This window comes from Peromyscus eremicus, chromosome 3, assembly GCF_949786415.1.
Source record: "Peromyscus eremicus chromosome 3, PerEre_H2_v1, whole genome shotgun sequence".
Lineage (NCBI taxonomy): Eukaryota > Metazoa > Chordata > Mammalia > Rodentia > Cricetidae > Peromyscus > Peromyscus eremicus.
In genome coordinates, this window is record NC_081418.1 from 62,103,327 (window position 1) to 62,121,785 (window position 18,459).

General features: G+C 46.4%; 1 protein-coding gene across 2 annotated transcripts in view; it reads left to right on the forward strand.

Moving 5' to 3' along the window:
• The window catches only part of Dpp6 (dipeptidyl peptidase like 6), a 656,578-nt gene that overhangs the window by 469,544 nt on the left and 168,575 nt on the right, over positions 1-18,459 (forward strand). For both annotated transcript variants that reach the window (XM_059257772.1, XM_059257773.1), the window contains exon 7: positions 17,848-17,929. In XM_059257772.1, the coding sequence (XP_059113755.1) occupies positions 17,848-17,929 (82 nt within the window). The remainder of the gene's footprint in view (positions 1-17,847; positions 17,930-18,459) is intronic.

The window sequence follows — 18,459 nt, forward strand, 5'->3', positions numbered from 1 at the left end:
CCTCATGCTGTTTCACGACCTTGAATTATGTTGCTAAGCCTACCTGGTCTTTCACAAGTACATAATCTAGGGACATAAACTCAACTGGCAAAGCACTTGCCTAGTGTGATGAATTAAGCTCTAGGTTCAGCCCCAGCACTGCATAAACCTGGCCTGGTGACACAACACTATAAACCCAACACTTGAGACACGGAGGCAAGAGGATCAGAAGTTCGAGGTCATCCTGAGCTACATAGAGTTTTGCAGTCAGCCTGTGCTACATGAGACCCTGTCTAAAAAAATACAAAATACACAGCTTAGAGTCCAAGGGCACACATGAAAGAGAAACCCTGAGCAGGAGTGTTGACAGATTTTCAGCTCCAGGTAGGCACATGTCTTTATATAGTGGTGATATAATTATATTACCTAGCCATTGAGCCCCACAGGCTAGGACACCAGTAAAGTTTGGTGAAGCCGTGGGCTCAGGTTAAAAGGCAGCTGCAGTGCTGACCTTGGAAAGCCCACAGATGTGACTGTTGTTTGTATATTTACCCTTCCTCTCTCTTCTCTGCCTGCTCCTCCCTCTGCCCCCTCCCATCCCTAAGTCTCCATCCTTTGTTTCTGGGCATCTTGGTCCCAGCCTCCCATTGTCTCCTGCATTCTGTGCTCTCTCTCCCCCACAATGTTCTCAGAGAAGGCTAGACGCTCAGGGCTTGTCCTAAAAGAGATAGACCTGTGCTGTCAGCCTCATCGAGCAGCTTCTACAAATGTTCAGGTTGAGACACATTTCCCCGGCAGACTTCAATAAACAGCAGGAGCTGCTAAAACTGTATTGTTCTGGAAGAGAGCTTTAGCCACAGCATGAATGTTTAGACTGCTGTCTGTTTTTCCCGCTAAGCTTGGGTAGAATGAGGGCATGTCCTTAGAAAATAAACATGGCAGAAGTAACTTCATTTGGACTGCAGACAAAGAGGTGTCTGCATGGAGATAAAGAAGAAAATGTGTTTGACAGGGTCTTGTTGGTTTAGTCACTGTATTAAACTAAAGAAACCGAAAGTGACTGTACATAGTAAAAAGAACGTACCCATGGTCGGGGGAGATGGTTTTCTGGTTAAGAGCACTTGCTACTTTTCCAGAGCACTGGAATTCAGTTCCCAGCACCTATATCGGGTGGCTCACAACTGCCTGAAACTCCAGCTCCAGGGTACCAAACTCCCTCTTCGAGCTTCTGTGTGCATCTGCACTCATGTGACATACACACACAGCAACACACATACACAGGCATAACTTAAAGCAATGACATAAATCTTTAAAAAGTGAAGCATTCTCAGGAATCTTTCATTAAAGCATATCACAGCAGATGTTACTCAAGAAACAGGAGTCATCTTACTCACCTTAAAGCAGACAGACACCCTCAAAGGTCATGGCACGCAAGAATAAAGTGATACCTTGAGACTCTTCCCCCATTTGGGGAGCAATGAATGTGTGGAACATGCTGGATATTTCATTCTGTCTTACATAAATTTATGAAGCTCAAGGTTCCGCACACAGTTTACACCTGACATATTAAGATTTTACTGCATCCGAGAGGATTTAGGAGAAATGGATTTCAAGAATTTTGTATGAGTGTTAGGTAAAGCAGCTGGCAAATCTAAGGGTGGTGGAGAGGCTGGGCTCTGGGCTTATCTACTGACAGCCTTGCCATCGTTCACTTCCTACATGAGCCCAACACCAGGAAGCAACATTGGGCATTTGTGTGTGTGTGTGTGTGTGTGTGTGTGTGTGTGTGTGAGAGAGAGAGAGAGAGAGAGAGAGAGAGAGAGAGAGAGAGAGAGAGAGAGAGAGAGAGAGAGAGAGAAAGAGAGAGAGGAGAGAGTGCATGTGCACATGTGTGAGCATGCAGGTGGAGGACAGAAGTCAATTTCAGCTTGTTTTTTTTTTCTTGAAACAAGGACTCTCAGTGTCTTACCAAGTAGCCAATGAACCCAGAGATCTGCCTGTCCACGCTCCTCCTCAAACACTGATATTGCAATCCTGTACCACCATGCTCTCAGGCTTACAAAGCAAGTACTTTCGCAAGCCCCTCCCTGGACCCTGCTTTGGCTCTCCTTAACTAAAAATAGTTGTAGTGATCACCATCATGTACTGATTGTGTTCTGTGTATCTTGGCCCCTGTACCTTAAGTGTTAAGCTTTAGGTATTCTTACCAGTATGTTAAATAAGAGCCCAGATGGGTTGAGTCACCTGCCCAACACCTCACAGCTGGAATCTCAGTGCATGGCTGGCTGGCTTCCAAGCCTGTGTCCCTAATGTCACCCCTTTGGAGGAATTCAAAGACAGATCTGATGTAACCTTGCAGAGTACAGACATTAGAGCTGTAAACATCAGATCTTTAGTGAGGCAGGGTTCGGTTATCTCCTACGGATTCACACAGAATGGGCAGATTATTCATCCATAGCCTCTACTGAATGCTGAAGCCATCATCCCACCCTTCCTTCACTTTAGCCCACTCTGGGTCCACTGAAAGGCATCATTCTATCTTCCCAAACCTTGTCTTTTTTTGTCCTTAGATCCCTGGCGGGAAATTCATGCACTAACCAGTTTCCGATGCTGTCAGAGTCTCTTCGGAGTTGATGGCATGGTGGATCTCTGAACTGGGCCATCTTTCAGTCTGTAGCTTTTGCAACCTCAACCTTCAAAAGGTTCCTTCACACAGGAATTACATAGCCCAGGGTCTTATAGTTTCTTTACCTTCCAAGTGCTGGAGTGACAGGTGTTCAGCACTGTGCTGGGATAAGTTTCCCTTATCCCACACAGATCCTTACTTGTCCCACACATTTCCACATTTCCTCCCAGCATTCCTCCTTTTGTGTTCCAGCCAGAGGTCATCCCAAGTTCAGAATGAGAGTGTCTGTCATTTCTAACTTGAATTTTTAACCAGCCACAGAAGGGTCAAGCTAATGTTTCAGTGCCCTCCAGTTCTGGGTGTCATTCCTATTTTACAAAGGCCAGAAGAGATTGGGGTGCCTCTCTGCCTCTGCTCTGTTGCATATCTCTGTCTTGTGTGGTTAGCTTATGTGCTTTGGTCTCTGCTGCTGGAGCCAGAGAGAACTCAAATTCATAATGAAGCGGAAGCTACAGTGAGGGTGTCAGACAGCCAAGCCTGCATCAGTGCAACACCCGAGTGCCTGTGGATAGGTCTGTTTGACTTTCCCCTACCAAGTTTTTAAGAACTCTATTCTTGGAAGACATGTGTACCCACATTGTTTACTTAAATAAAAATAGAGGAGGGTCATTTGTAACATAAGGCATTTCACTAAAAATTTTTATGTCAGAATTTCCATTCAATAAGGCAACTTTCCACAGTGGATATTAGCCACACACTGCTAGAAAGATGGCTCAGTGGTCAAGAGCACACACTGCTCTTCCAAAGGGCCTGAGTTTGGTTCCCAATACCCACATTGGGAGGTTCATAACCACCTGTAACCCCAGCTCCAAGGGATACGATGCCCTCTGCTGGCATCCGCAGGAAATGATATGCACATGTACATAGCCACACATGGACACATAATAAAAATAAAACTAAAAGTCATTTTTAGAATGATCGGTTATATTTTTCAAACAAGTTTTGGTACAGTTTCTCACTTCAACATTTTTCTGGCATGATTCTTTCCTTGAATTTGTTCTATCTTTGGACTTTATTATTTAAAAGTGTGTGTGTGTGTATGTGTGTGTGTGTGTGTGTGTGTGTGTGTGTGTGTGTGTGTGTGTGGAGAGGGAGAGGGAGGGAGAGAGATATTAGGGTCATCCTGAAAGTCCCACAAAGAAATGAAAAGATCAACGCTTCCTGTAGCAGAAATAAATTTAATAAAACTGGGCAGTAACTTCATCAGGAAGCACTGACACTTTGGGGGTCTGAAAACTCAGAATGGTAATAGAGCGGAGGCTAACTAAGATGTGTATCAAAGATATTACTTAGATGACAGGCTATCTTCTGTGGGTAATAGTGTCCTAACTTTGCTCAAGCACAAAAACTATATTGCTTTAGAATTGGACTTGACTTTTTAGAGCCACAATGTATTTGAGAAGATACCGAACTGAGTCACAGGTCCTCCTGCCTAGATCTTCTCATTCCCCTAGTATCCTGGGGTGCAAAAAGATTTTGTTTATTTAGGAAGTGGGTGCTCCCTGAGAGACAGCCTAGCAGCACACACAGGCTTCCACAACTTCAGCTTTTCAGTGACAGGAATTCCAAGGTCAACCCTCACCCCACTGGCTGTCTTGCTCTGCTTTCCTTCCATGGGCCTTGGTTTCATATTTAAGAGAGAGGTGGGGCAGGAGATAATGCCCATGCTCAGCCTCTGGAGAACTAAGGACAGGAAACACAGTATAGGTCAGAAAATATTTGTTGAAATGCTACATTATTATTAATACTTCATTAAACAACAAAACTCGGATGAGGGCATTGTTTTTGTTTGGGTTTTGTATTTTAATCTTTGATACAGGATCTTACTATGTAGCCCAGACTCTCCTTGAACTTGCCATCCTCCTGCCTCAGCCTCTCGACTGCTATGAGTGAGGGCTACCACATTTAGGCTCGGCTGCTGTGCTTGAGAACTGCAAATTTTGTCGTAAGGAGATACAAATTTGTACAACCACACTTGATAAAGTAACTCTAAGTATTATCTTGATTCTGAGAAGTAGATCTTCCTTCCAAAATCTAAGAAGGAAGATGGGCAACTCAAATCTACACTGAGCTGAGCCTGGTGGTGGCTCAGTCAGTTTTCTTTTAGTCAGTCAGTTTTCTTTTAGTTTATTCGACTAGATAAGACATGAAAAGATGTTTGAGGCCTGGTTAAGGCCATCACCAAGCGTGGCCTCTGCAGTGTGTCCAGGCTGGCTAGAATGTGAGTGCACACCCAGGGCACATGGATAGCAGCAGAGTTGGGTGAATTTTAGGATGTGCTTGGAGAATGAGTGACTTGAACCCCAACCTAGTGTGGTTGCTCTGCTTGGTAAGAACGCTCAAGACACGTTGAGCATAAGAGAGATGTTTTGAGCTCTTATCAAGACTTAGCACTTGAAGGAAAGTGAAGATGAGCAGCTTACATTCAGATAGGGGTTGGAGGGGGTATAGCTCAGTGGTAGAGCATTTGACTGCAGATAGGGGTTTGGGCAGTGTGGGCTCCTGCAGACATCGGCCATGGCAGAGTTCAGTGGGCAGGGAGGTCAAATGGATGTGCCTATGGGTGGGTGGCTGGTGTTCTCTTGGAAAATGAAGGTAGATGTTGAGTGTCTGTGTCACATACCCTTTTAAACAATCCTTGGTGACATGTCCTCAATTATGAATTGAGCCTGGTGAGTAGAAAAACCAAAGCTAGCAAGCTCAGGAAGGCACATGGAGAATTCTGAGAATCCAGGTCTGCTCCTCTGCAGCTGAGCCTGTCTCCTTTGTGGAGATGTCCAATGGTATGCTGGTCCCCAGGACCCATCGGGTACACGCACAGAGACACACTTGGACTCTGCAAAGTGAGCAACCATCACAGCTGCCAGAACCTGCATCACTGGATTGTTCCTACCCCTTTGAGAAGTGCTAACGTGAGAGCAAGCTGAAAAGATATTCGGAGAACGGCATGCATTGGAGAGGGAGGGGCCTACGGGGATTTCCAGAACCATGGACAGTTTCCCATACTCTGTGAGCCCGGGACTGGGTGTAACTGCTTCCCCTTCCTCTCCCCTCACAACCCCCCACCACCACCACCCCCCACCCTCCGTGCCGGTCTTTTCTGGTATAGCCATCTGTGACCAGCCATCCCACCTGTGTAAGCACAGAAAAGTGGCTGCTTCTCTGGACACAGTTACTCCACCCAGAGCAATATGGTTATGAGATCATCTTAAGGGTCTACTCCGGTGTATAGGAAGCACTGCAGCATCTGTACGTGGCACATACATTCTACAAGGCAGCCCAATCCAGTTAAGCGCCTTCCTAAGACTTCCCGGGTCTGCCTACTCTAACCTATCCCTCGGGCTCCACCTAGTGGGATGTAGAGTTAACTTACGCCTGCATTTCGGATTCTTGCCCTTGGGAATCTGTGTTGTTATAAGTCAGTATGTCTAACATACTTATTTATCTCCTCCTCTGGGCTACTGATGGCTTTCTTGTGTGAGGAATCACATAGGAGGTTTTAAGTTGTGCAAAATTAGAAGCACGTATAAGTCAGTCTCCTGGACAGAGCTGTGTGTGCGTGTGTGTCCCCCAAGGGCAACTGTTCACAGATCTGTCTGCAGATCAGTACTACTCTGCATCAGACTGATGCCCCTGGATGGCCAAGCCTAGAAAATAAATGCTATGGTCACCACAATGTAATTGATGCCTAGCAAGGGCTGGGTACACAGTGGACAGGTGCAAGCCACATGCTGCTTGCTATCTGGTGCATTTCACATTGTTTTGGTCACCTGCCTTTCTGCTCAGTGCTTTGGACCATTCTTAGCAAAGGACTAGTCTGTCTGTCTCTCTCTCTCTCTCTCTCTCTCTCTCTCTCTCTCTCTCTCTCTCTCTCTCTCTCTCTGTGTGTGTGTGTGTGTGTGTGTGTGTGTGTGTGTGTGTGTGTGTGCAATAGCATCCATATTTCAGCATTGGCTTAGAATAAGCATGGAGAGCAGCCTTGACCAAGATGGAGGCACCAAAGGTCGGTGGGAGAACAGGTCTATGTAGAAGATGGGTTGGGAAGACTAGTGAGAAAAGAGCATGCACAGACATCTGTCCCATGATGGGCTGATTGCAGCACAATTTGCTTACAGCAGAATTAACACTCTCTGAATTCACTGTTCAGAGGCTGGCCCAATAGATGTATTGCCCACAGCCAAGATGGGGAACATTTGCATCACTCCAAAGTGCTCCACACCCTTCCTACCCCTCTGGTTGTCCCTGGCAACCACCATGTTATCTGTCCTCCCCTTTTGTTTTGATATAGTTGCTTATTGGGACAGAGTTTCAATCTGTATCCCAGACTGTCCTGGAAATTGCTTTACAGTTTGGGCTAGCCTCACATTTACAGTCATCCTCCTGCTTCAGCCTCCTAGGTGCTAGGATTACAGGCATGAGCCAGCACACCTGGCTCCCTCTGTCTCTCTAGAATTTGTACACACAGAGTTGTACCATATGTAGTTGGCTCCTTCCCTGGAGGAGATTCACTTCTTTGAGATTCCCATGTTGTAGCAGGTACCTGTAACCTATTATGTGTATCTGAGAGTTTGCATTCCTACAACCTATATCTGATTGACATCTAAGTTGTTTCCCATTGGGGGCTGTTATGAGTGAATCTGCTGTGAATGTTTGCGTGTGGACATATGTCTTCCTTTCTCTTGGGTAAATACCTGGAAGTAGACCAGCTGGGCTGTATAATTAATATGTGGTTAGTATGGTAAAAAAAAAAATTCCAAAGTGTTATTCAAAGCAGCTGTGCTATTTAGAGCACACACACACACACACACACACACACACACACACACACACACCTTTCTTTCAATATGTAGCTTTTTAGCCTCTTGCCCTGCACCTGATCACTGCACAGCTGGAGGATGCTACAGTGTGCTGGGAATGGCTCTGTTCACCGCTTAGAGCCTCTGGCTCTGCATGTATAGAGCTACACTCCCAACACATCAATGCAAACCTACATCTTCCTTCTTGGTGGGCACCCAGGGATTCATTGTCTGACCTTGAGGAGCTGCTGGCTGTTTCCTTGTCTTCCCTTAAATGACCTCTATGGAACACTTTATAATTGATGAGGCCAAATAAGAAATGAGACTAGAGGTAAAGTGGGGTTGCCATGGGGGCTGAGTGAATCTTGAGCATCATGAAGAGGCCTCAGGCTCTGTGTGCTGGGTGAATTCTTCATTTCTTGGCTAGAATGTCAAGAAAACTTTCTTTTGCAAGAACCACCTTTCTCCAGTCCTCTCAGGAAAATTCAAGGGAAGAAAAGATCCCAGGCTGGCCTGCTTGGTCCTGTGTTGACTAGGGCATAAAGTGTGGAGTCTGGAGCTTCCCCGTGTGGATGGGTTGACAGCAGGGTGGCAGAAGTTCATCTTCAGGCGTGGGGTTCCCAGCTGGGAAACAGCTTCACTTGAGAGAACACGGAGGGCCTTCTCAGTCTCACTAAACATATTACATCCTGGGAATAGCATCACAAGAAAGACAGGCAGGCAGCTGGGACTCCCCAGAGGCAGAGAGGGTGCACAGTGCCAGCCCAGGCTTCTGGGCTGCCCAATAGGTATTTCTGCAGCTGTCTTCATAGACAGGGCGCATGGGGACACATCATGATTCACCCACCCAGTTCCAAGAGTTTCAAGACAAGACCAGAGAGTGGCACAGAATTGTAGAGATGGCATTCTCCTGGCACAGTCCAGAGACTCTTGACTCTATCAGAAGTGGGAAAATAGGATTTTGGACACTCAAGAAGCACCATGGCCAGAGCACACAGTTTAGAAAGGGCTGCACAGAAGCAATGCTTCTGAAGAGTCCAGATTAGAATTTCACCCCCACCCAGCCAGCGGCATTTGTCCTTTCCACTGCTACAAAGGAGGCTCCAACTCCACCAGGAGGGTGGCAGGACCTGAACTCTTCGGAATTAATCTTTCCCATAAGCAGAAATTTAGACAGCCAAGTTTGTAATAACAAATGAGAAGGTCAAGGTTTTATATCTCTCTGTGCATCCTAATACTTATTCACCACACTTATGGCCCTGAGGCAAATTCCTACAGACCTTTAGAAGTTCTGGGACACCCGCTCAGGGCATTGCTAGTGTGAACTCATGAATTTCTAGGTACCTGCACTATGCTGTATACTCATGCTGTACCCACTGCCAGTGCTATACTAAGTACCAGTACCCCACTAAGTGCCAGTACTGCACTAAGTATTGTACTAGGTACTACTACTACTAGGTATAAATAGTACACTAAATACAAGTACTAGTAATTCACTAGGTACTCGTGCAGTACTAGGTACCACTACTGCACTAGGTATAAATAGTGCACTAAATACAAATACTAGTAATTTACTAGGTACTAGTGCTGTACTAGGTACCACTACTGCACTAGTACTGTCTAAAAAGGCTAGAGAAGGCTGTGGTTAAAGAATGAACTGAATGCCTTATCGTGTTGGACTCCACCAGCCTTCCATGTTACATCCTGCAATCTCACCGCTGTAACTCTAAATCGACTCTCTCTGCTCCCGTGGGGTTCTGCTCTCTTCTCTTCCCTTCCATTCCTTCCCCAGTGCCCCTCCTCTGCCAGCTAAGCTCAGCCCTGAGCAGCATAGGCTGCTAATGACTACAGCCCCACCAGAAGCCGGGGCTCTGTGAGTCAGGGAAGGACACTTGCCGTGGGCCTCATCATGTCAGGCATCGCCCAAATTGGCCCTGCTGCGGCTCAGCTCCCATCTGTAAGGATGGACTCTTCCCTCCAAAGTACTCCAGTGGCATTAATCATTCTCAGCCTGACTCTGCTTCTGTAGGTGGGTGGCCTCAAGAAGAGGGCTGCTGGGACTGCAGCAGGACACCGAGGCACCCTGGCAATGCAGTGTCTGCAGCTCTCTCTGGCTGCAGTCTGTGGCATTACCATGACCTTGGCAGACCCTGGACTTTCTCCACATCCTGGAAGCCTTTCCCCAGCACTCATATATATTCTCAATAACAGGACTGTCTCGGGCTCTTGTCTGATTACAAGCCTCTAATCCAGTGAGCTCAATCTCAGCTCTGCCTTTAGAAATGGAAAGGACTGGCCAGGCAGACTGAGGGGAAATCTGTACTCTCCTAACTGTCCTAAGAATTTGTGGTGGAGTCTTCCAGCACACAAGGAAGTTTCTCTGCCACAGACTTCGAACCCATTGGCTAGCAGTTCCATCAAGTGCTCCTGGACAGAGGCAAGAGAGGGGAAGCAGTCACACAGGCCGTTCTTCCAAGGCTGTGAGATCTCAGGAGCTTTGACTCCTAGATGGCTCATCATTGATATACTTCCTAATTCCTCATATTGACTTCCCTACTTGAAGCTCTACAGGGTCTCACAGGGCTAGCTTTCCTATCTCCTGTAGTCCAACCTACCATCACTCACTTTGTGCTTTAAACAGAAAAAAAAAGAAAGTATACACATTTTAGCTGGTTTGAAATAATTCCTCAAAAGGCTTCCTTTGTCCTCACATAACAGAAGCACCTCCCACAGAACTCCAAGCACCACCTCCATAATTATGTAGACGTGCATGTAGATGTCTGTTGCATAGACATCTGTATAGATGTCTGGTGAGGCTTGGAGCCTCGGCCTGTGCCCTGTGTTCCTGAGTTCACCATGAGCACATGGCCAGTGCTCAGTCCCCTCTGTCAAAGTGAGCTGCTGAGCCCAAGTTGCCTCTTTGACTAGGCCAGTTCTTGGGCATCAGTACATCTTTTATATGACTTGTGTTAATTACGACTATAACCATGGGTGGAGAACGGCTTGGGAAATTTGCTCTCAAGACCAATGAAAGCAGGTCCCCAAAGTTGGATCAGACACCTGTGAGTTGGTAGAGAACTGTAAGGGAAGGGATAAAGGGAAATGACCCCAGATGTGGAGACAGCAGAGCCCCTGTGGCCTCTTTGGATGGTGGACCACGTGAGCAGCATCCTAAAGGATGTTGTTGACTGTCTTCCACAGGCTCCAGTCTGGTCTCGTGACCCACACTGGGAAGAACTCTCTACCTTCCTCCTGTGTCCAGCTCAGGGAAGGCTGTGTAATCATTTATTCCAAAGTGGAATTGTGCAGAAGGATGAACACAAATGCTCTTAAAGGAATGGAGACCTGTGTTTAATGATATAGATGTGAGACAAGCCATCTCTCTGATTGCATCTGAAAGAGACCCAGGCTCACAGAGGAGCTGTCCAGGTGACTGGGCCCCCAACTGTCCCTCAGTTTCCAAAAGGGCAAGTCCTAGCATGGCAACAGTATGTTGTAGCATGCCAAGTGAGCCTGGCCACACTATGTGAGAGGAACAAGGAACCTGAGGATTATGTGCACACAACCCATCTGCCTCCCCCAGCAGCAGAGCAGTCACATCTGTCGGCTGACTCCCAAGAACCTTGTTCACTTCACAGTGACTGGTGAGGAGCCACCCCACCTCCAGCAGCATAGAGTTTCTCAGAGAGGTGAAGCCATCAGCCCAGGGCTGCACAGCCTGTTGTGACTGGGGCCTCGTGAGCCCAACACTGCTTCATCCTCATGGGGCAGTCTCCCACACCACCAGTTCTGACGGGATGATCTGTGGCTGGACACACTGACCAGACGGCTCCTCTAACAACAGGCCCAGGAGGAATGAGACCATGAGAGGGATCTGCTGTATAGGAAAAAGAGAATGCAGAGTTTGGGGTCTCACCTGCACCAGGGAGTGGCTTTCAGGTTGGGGGTGCTGGAGGCCAAGCAGAGAGGAAGCCACCACTAGCCTGTGAATTTTGGCCAGCGCTACTAGCTCTGTGTTGACAGTGAGAAGAAAGCCTGGCTTAGCAGCCTTTAGCTGTCCCATAGCACAGGACAGACAAGGATGGGGTGCTTAGACTGCCCATTATTCAAGCTTTCCAGCAGGGTGGGCACCAGTTAACTCAGGCAGGGCTTCCTCTGCACTGGAGGTCAACTCAAGCTCACTGGAGGATATATGAAAGAGAAGGGCCTAGAACATGCCTTCCTTCCCTCCTGGTCTTTCTTACCCTTCTCCTCCTCTCTCTCCTTTCTTGCTTCCCTTGCCAAGCTCTTTTGATACATCCTTCTCATACCTCTAATTTACAGGTCTAAATTATACAGTTCGATGGTTTGTGGCGTATTTGAAGAGCTTTGCAATCATTACCTCACTCTGCTTTAGAACACTTAATCTCACCAAAATGTTTCACAGTCCAACCAAGCCCCAGACCCATCCTGACCTGTCTCCTGTCTTCCTTTAACAGGGTAGATTGAGGGTGGACTGACCTGGGGTCGTAAGGCAGACATGAGGCATAATAGGGCAGACTCTATTTCCATGTGTCTTCACAATCAGTGAGTGTGTCCATGAGGCACATGGGGTCCCTCAGGAGCAGTTCAGCCCAGCTGCCCCATCACACTTCACTGATCAGTGTCCAGATCCTGCATGAGGTAGGGGTGAGGGTGAGGGCACTGATCTAACACGAGCAGGGTTTAGCTGCCAGCCACCGTGGAAGTACTGATGGCATGGGACTCCTGACCCACAAACTTAAGTGAATGCCTTAGAGTTTATGAAAAGGGCCGCAGGACTAAGGAGGTTTCAACTCTTATGAATACTATTCTTAGGAACTAAAGGTTGCTAATCTGCCCCTTGCTAACGTACTATGCGTTTGTAATCAGTGTGTACCTACTATGGATAGCACTTACCTAGGCCTGAACATGTGTCTTTTTGTATCTCCCACTCTGCTAAGCATATGAGAAGACTTGAGAAAACTCACAATACTTGACATTGAAAATGTTAGGGTTTTTTTTTATGATTTAGTCATGAAAGTTTAGAGCCAGGAAAAAAAACGCAAATTTTAGCTTTTCTTCCTCCCAAATGCCATTGCTGTTGGGGAAGCTTTTCAATCCCTCAAAATAGCTTTGGAAGATAAATGAGCAAACTTGGCTGGGCGCTAATTCACTCTTCAGAATCCAGTATGATTTATGCCCTGTTTTGTTTATTGCTCAAATAAGCAAAATCAGAATGGATCTTGTGATTATTTTGAGCTATGTGAGGTCCAGATCATTTTATTCTTCCTTAATCATTTTTTCACTAATCCATCTCTACCCAGAGATGATTCATCACAGAGCCTGATGCACATTCTTAGAATAAATGAGTAAAGAAAGATAAAGGAGGAGGGATGGGGGAGGGCACTAGACAGCCCCCAAATTAATCAGCAAGTCCCTTTGTGTCCCTCCCTCTTACATACACACTATGAATTTCAAAAAAACCTAGTACATGGTAGGGACCACAGGCCGGACTGTCAGGCATGTCCAGCGTTTTAACACTGGGACACGATGTTGTCTTTGTCTTCTATAAAGTTCATACTCAAGAACCACATAATCAAGTTACAAAATACAATATAAATGAATATTCATAATGTTTTAAGTAAGCTTATGAGTTCTGTGTTGGGCTGCACTGGTAGTTATCACTACCTTCATGTGGCCCGTAGGCCACAGGTTGGATGCACATGTGACACCTTGGTTATGCATCAGAGGTTACTGCTGTAGTCTTCTGCGTGAGAAAGGGAACTAGGCCTTCTCATTTTTTGAGTCAGTCTCATACTGAACCTAGAGCTCACTGGCTAGCCAACAAGCTCCAGAGAGCCTCTTGTTTCTTCCTCCCCGGTGATGGGGTGGGTCACAGGCATGTGCCTCCACACACAACCTTTACACAGAGGCTGGGGATCAGGACTCGGGTCCTCATGCTTATGCAATGGGAGTTTTACCAACTGAGCTATCTCCCAGCCCTAGCTAACCATGGGGGGGTGGATTAAAAAGATATGCGGGTAAGAAGGCCAGCAGGGCTTAGATGTGGACGGGTGCTGCTCAGGTGAGGTGCTTCCCACCACTGTCTTGTCTAGTTTGTTCAGGGACCCTGGAGGGTTAGGAACATGAAAAAGAGAGAGAGGACTGTGAAAGTGAGTGTAGTCCTGGAAACAGGCCAAATCTGAGAGCTTGAGCTCATTATCTTCAAAAAAAAGAGGCCAGTCTGAAGAGACTGCAGATGTGGGACCTTCTAGAACAGGCAGAACCAGAAGCTGAGAAGACAGTGGTTGCCAGAGAGGGTAAGTGAGAGCGTGTGGAGCAAGCAGCGAAATTCCCTGTGATACTGACACAGTAATGTGAGGCAAAATGCATTTGTCTAAACCCATAGGGCACACACAGTAGCCGACGAGCCCCAGAGTCAACCATGGGGTTCGGTGAGAGGTAGCATAAATTGACGATGACAAATGTAAAACCTAGACAAGATATTAATAATGTGCATACATTATTGTCAGCTCTTGTAAGCACTTAGAATGATTTAAAGCACGGTAGTAATAATAAAGTTTTCCCAGAAGCAAAGTGCAAGGGAAAATAGTCCTGGCTCCCGACTGGATTATGATGCATTCTTCAGACAAGAAGAGGATGCTGACCTGATGCTGAGGGACCAGTGTGTCTTGAGAAGGTGTGCTATCCTGAAAAGCCAGTGGGATCTTAAATATGCTGGGGGTTCAGGGATGTCACCTGTAGAGGAAAAGAATAGGACCAACAGGCTGAGGAGGAAGTCTCCAGGCCACGGCATACGTGTCTCAGCTGCAAAGGGACAGAGACAAGAAGCAGGACTTGGCAATAGGAACCTCAGATGCAGGTGGATATGACCTTGTGGTTCTGCCCACCTGCTCAGCAGAGAAGCCCTGCTTGGGTGCAGCACCCAGTCCTCAAAACACAGAGGAGTGACAGGTTCTTCCTGGAGGTGAGCACAGGGCCATCTGCCTGCCCCACACAGAGGAAACAGAAACAGAGATGAAGGCATGAAATGAAATTGAGAATCCAGGACTCACCAGAATGCTATGACACCACAGTGGTCAGTGGTCAACTGAGTCACACACACACACACACACACACACACACACACACACACACACACACGGTTTTCATGCAACTCTCCAGTGGTTCTCCATCATGTGTGTGTGCATGAGGCAGATTCAATGGAAACTTTGTGTTTGCAAGGCTGGGCAGGACTCTCTAAGTACCATCACTGTGTAGGGGCCTGGATAGATGATGAGAAACTGCAGAATATTCACTAAGCAAGGACATATAGTGGGTCACCCTGAAGCCTTCTTTTAACTAGAAAGCACAACAATCTGATGCCATGGGATCCCAGTGTGAAAATAGAGATTTACTTCAATATAGCAAGCATAGGTGATGGGGTGGTGACCTCAAGCCCGGTTTCCTGCCACCTGTACCCTTAGGGAGTCACCAGTTTGCTTTCACTGCTGAGTCCCAGAGAGCAAACTTGTCTTATGTCTGATAAATGATTGGCTGTTTTAAACAACTTTCATATAGATAGCCATTACAATAACACTTTATCGGTACTCAACCCACTGGCCCAACTAATTAAATGAAAAGCTGAGGACACACACATGCATTATAATGTGTGGCCAAATTAATTACCTGTCAGTTTATCAAGGATGAAGCTGGCATCTGAGGAACATGGCTGCGGGAGCCCTGTGCTGCCCATCTCTGTGTGCAGTGCACTACTGGATGTTACCCAACAAGGCGAGCATTAATATTACCAATTCACACGTGGGAAAAAGTAGTTGGCCTGAGTTGCTCTATCAGCCCAAGCTCTGTGCTGTTAGTGAGGGAATCCCACCACTTCCTGCCTTTCTCCCTGTGAGGACACCCTGGATGGATGGCTGCTACCCCAGCAGGCAGCTCATTTGGGGGATCTTGGAATCATTGGGTTAAGTGTATGAGATGTTAAGAGACTTGCTAGGTAGGAAAGAGGAGAGACCTGTATCTTTGGAGTACTGTTGACTTAGTACCCATCATTCCTCTTGGCTTTCACACCATTTTTAGATGAAGAAGGCCATGCCCCCACTTCCTGAGGGGGTACCTGTGTCTCAGTTGATTTGATACAAAAGTATGGGCTCTGAGAAATGCTACCCTCCCTCACCCTTCTTCTCTCTACCTGTCCCACCCAATCTTGTAGCTAGCTGACCAACCTAACTGGCTTCAGATTATTTGCTTCTTTTTTATAAAGGCCTTCATGCCTGCATATGTTCTTTAAATCCCTGTAAGAATTACAGCTAGAAGACTGCACATGCCCCTCTGAGATTTTTGTCAACCATCACAAATCACTCTATCGTAGTTTATGGAAAACTTTGTTCTTTTTAAAGGGGACAAAAGGGTTAAACTAACCAACAATAAATATGTATTTTAAGACATTCAGACAGTTTTTTGATTTGTCAGCACACTACAGACTGATAACTCATGCTCACTAGCATGCCCATCACCTCACATGGCCTTTTTTTTAATGATATAACTTTTAAAACCTACTCTCTGGGCTGGTGAGCCGTCTTAGCAGTCAAAGCAGTTAAGAGCACAGGCTCCTCTTCAAAGGACCAGAGTATGGTTCTCAGCACCCATCTAGGGAAGCTCACAGCTTCTGGTAACTCCAACTCTAGGGGATCCAACGCCCTCCTCTGGCTTCTGCAGACACATGCGTGTGCACGTGCATGTACACACCACACACACACACACACACACACACACACACACACACACACACACACGGAGCGGCAGGGGGTGAGTCTGGAGTTTATTAAGAACCTGTCTGTGATCTGCAATGTCCAGACCCCCCATGTTTCCTAGCTTCTGTACTTCCCTGAAGACTGTTGTCCCATCTGCCTCCCCCATGTCTGACCCCTGTCACCTGTCTTCAAACTCCGCTGAGGCGATGGGGAATCTCGCCTCCCCATCTTCTCCTCCTCTGTTTCCTCCTGGTTTTGCTTGTCTGCCTTGATTCTGGCAGTGTGGCTCAAATTACTCTAGAATTTTCTGTGTTTGAAACCCTGGTCACTGAAAGGCCTGGTTCACATTTCTTCCCTCTTGCTCCCTCCCCTTTGTGAGACCCTAAAACGCAGTGCCTTCCTTTCCCAAAGACAGGTGATGACTCTCCCATTCTCCCCTTATTCCTGAGCAAACACTTTCATGGCTCTGTTTTCAGTGCAGGAACTATGACATCAGGACAGGTGCTCCCCTAACCATCCTGCTCCCCGAGAATGCAGATGCCATTCTGCAGGTGGGGTGGTACTCTCAAAACAATGTGAAGACCGTCCTTTCTACCTGTGGAGTTTTCATAGTGTTTTATCATGGCTTTTATTTATTAGGACATTTGAATATACAGACAGTATTTCGTTGTCAATGTATTTTCCATATCTGTAAATTAAGAACGAAAAATGTGGGGCTTGGGAGACGGCTCAGTCGGTAAAATGCTGCTGTGACAGCATAAGGAGTTTGTATACCCAGCACCCATTTGAAAACTAAGTGCACATACTTGCAATCCCGGCACTGGGAAGGCAGGTTCCCGAGAGGTTATGGGCCAGCCAGGCTAGCCAGATTGACAAGCTTCAGGCTTCGTGAGAGACCCTGACTCAAACATTAGGGTGTAGAGTGCTTGAGAAAGACATCCAACATCAACCTTTGGCTCCCACATGTACATGCATGCATGCACACACACACATGAGCATGCATACATGCATACACAGTTCACACGTGTATATTACAAACCGGCTCCCATGTAGACACAACTGAAATTTTTACAAAATAAAAAGGAATGAAAAATGTAAGAAATGTTGAAAAGGAAAAATATCTTTCAATTCTTCTCCCTCTCTCCCTCTCCCGAATCCTCTCCCTTTCTCAATCTCTGTGTGTGTGAGAGAATACAATTCATTCTGAGGCCACTGGCTTTCGAAGGTCAGGATGACCTGGCTTCATACTTAGAAAAGAATTATCTACGAGGACAGCCAATGATGAAGACATCGGGTGTGGGATTTATTGCTGCTTGGCTGTGGGTTTTGTTTCATCTGAACTGCCCTAGACATTTTAAAAATTGATCTATATAGTCCTCTGCATGTTTTCTCCTGATGAATATTTACCATTTGGATTAAGTAGCAGTGGACGCATTTCAGCTTCACATAAATTATGTACGTCTGCAGAAATCCGGTGGAAGCTGAGTGAGACGTATTGTTCAGTAACTGAGAGACAGGAAAAGAGGAAGACTCCATCAGAGGATAAGTGGAGACACAGTATCTTCTCGGTTCCCAACATTGTGCTTTGTTTCTGTTTGTCTGTCTGTTTCCTCAGGGACCCTCAGAGTCTGGACCCACCAGAAGTCAGCAATGCAAAGCTTCAGTATGCGGGGTGGGGCCCGAAAGGCCAGCAGCTGGTAAGCAAGCCGGGTTCAGCAGCCGTATTTTGATTTTTACTAAGTTTGTGTTTTCTAAACTGTTTATTACTGAACACATTTGATGTGTGTATATATGTGTATGTGTATGTGGTGGTTGAGTTTTCTATAAATGCACCAAAGTATCTGATTATATAAAATCATTGTTTCTTTTCAGATAGAGAATTCTCATTTGAAAAAAAAAATGGACCATGGTGGGCTGGAGAGATGGCTTAGAGTATAAAGTACTTGCTATCCAAACATGAGGAACTGAATTTGGATTGCCAAACCTTCAGAAAAGCCAAGTGTAGTAATGTACGTCTATAATCCCAGCACTGGGCATGGTAGCAGGCAGACCATGGGGACTCCTGGGCTAGCCAGTCTAGCTGAAATGCAGTGCTCTAGGTTCAGCAAAAAAAGAAAATTTAGAGAGTGGCAGAAGAAGACACCTAACCTCAACCTCTGACCTCCCCGTGTGTGTACAGACAAACACAGCCACCACACACATGCACACACACAAATGGAATGTTTTA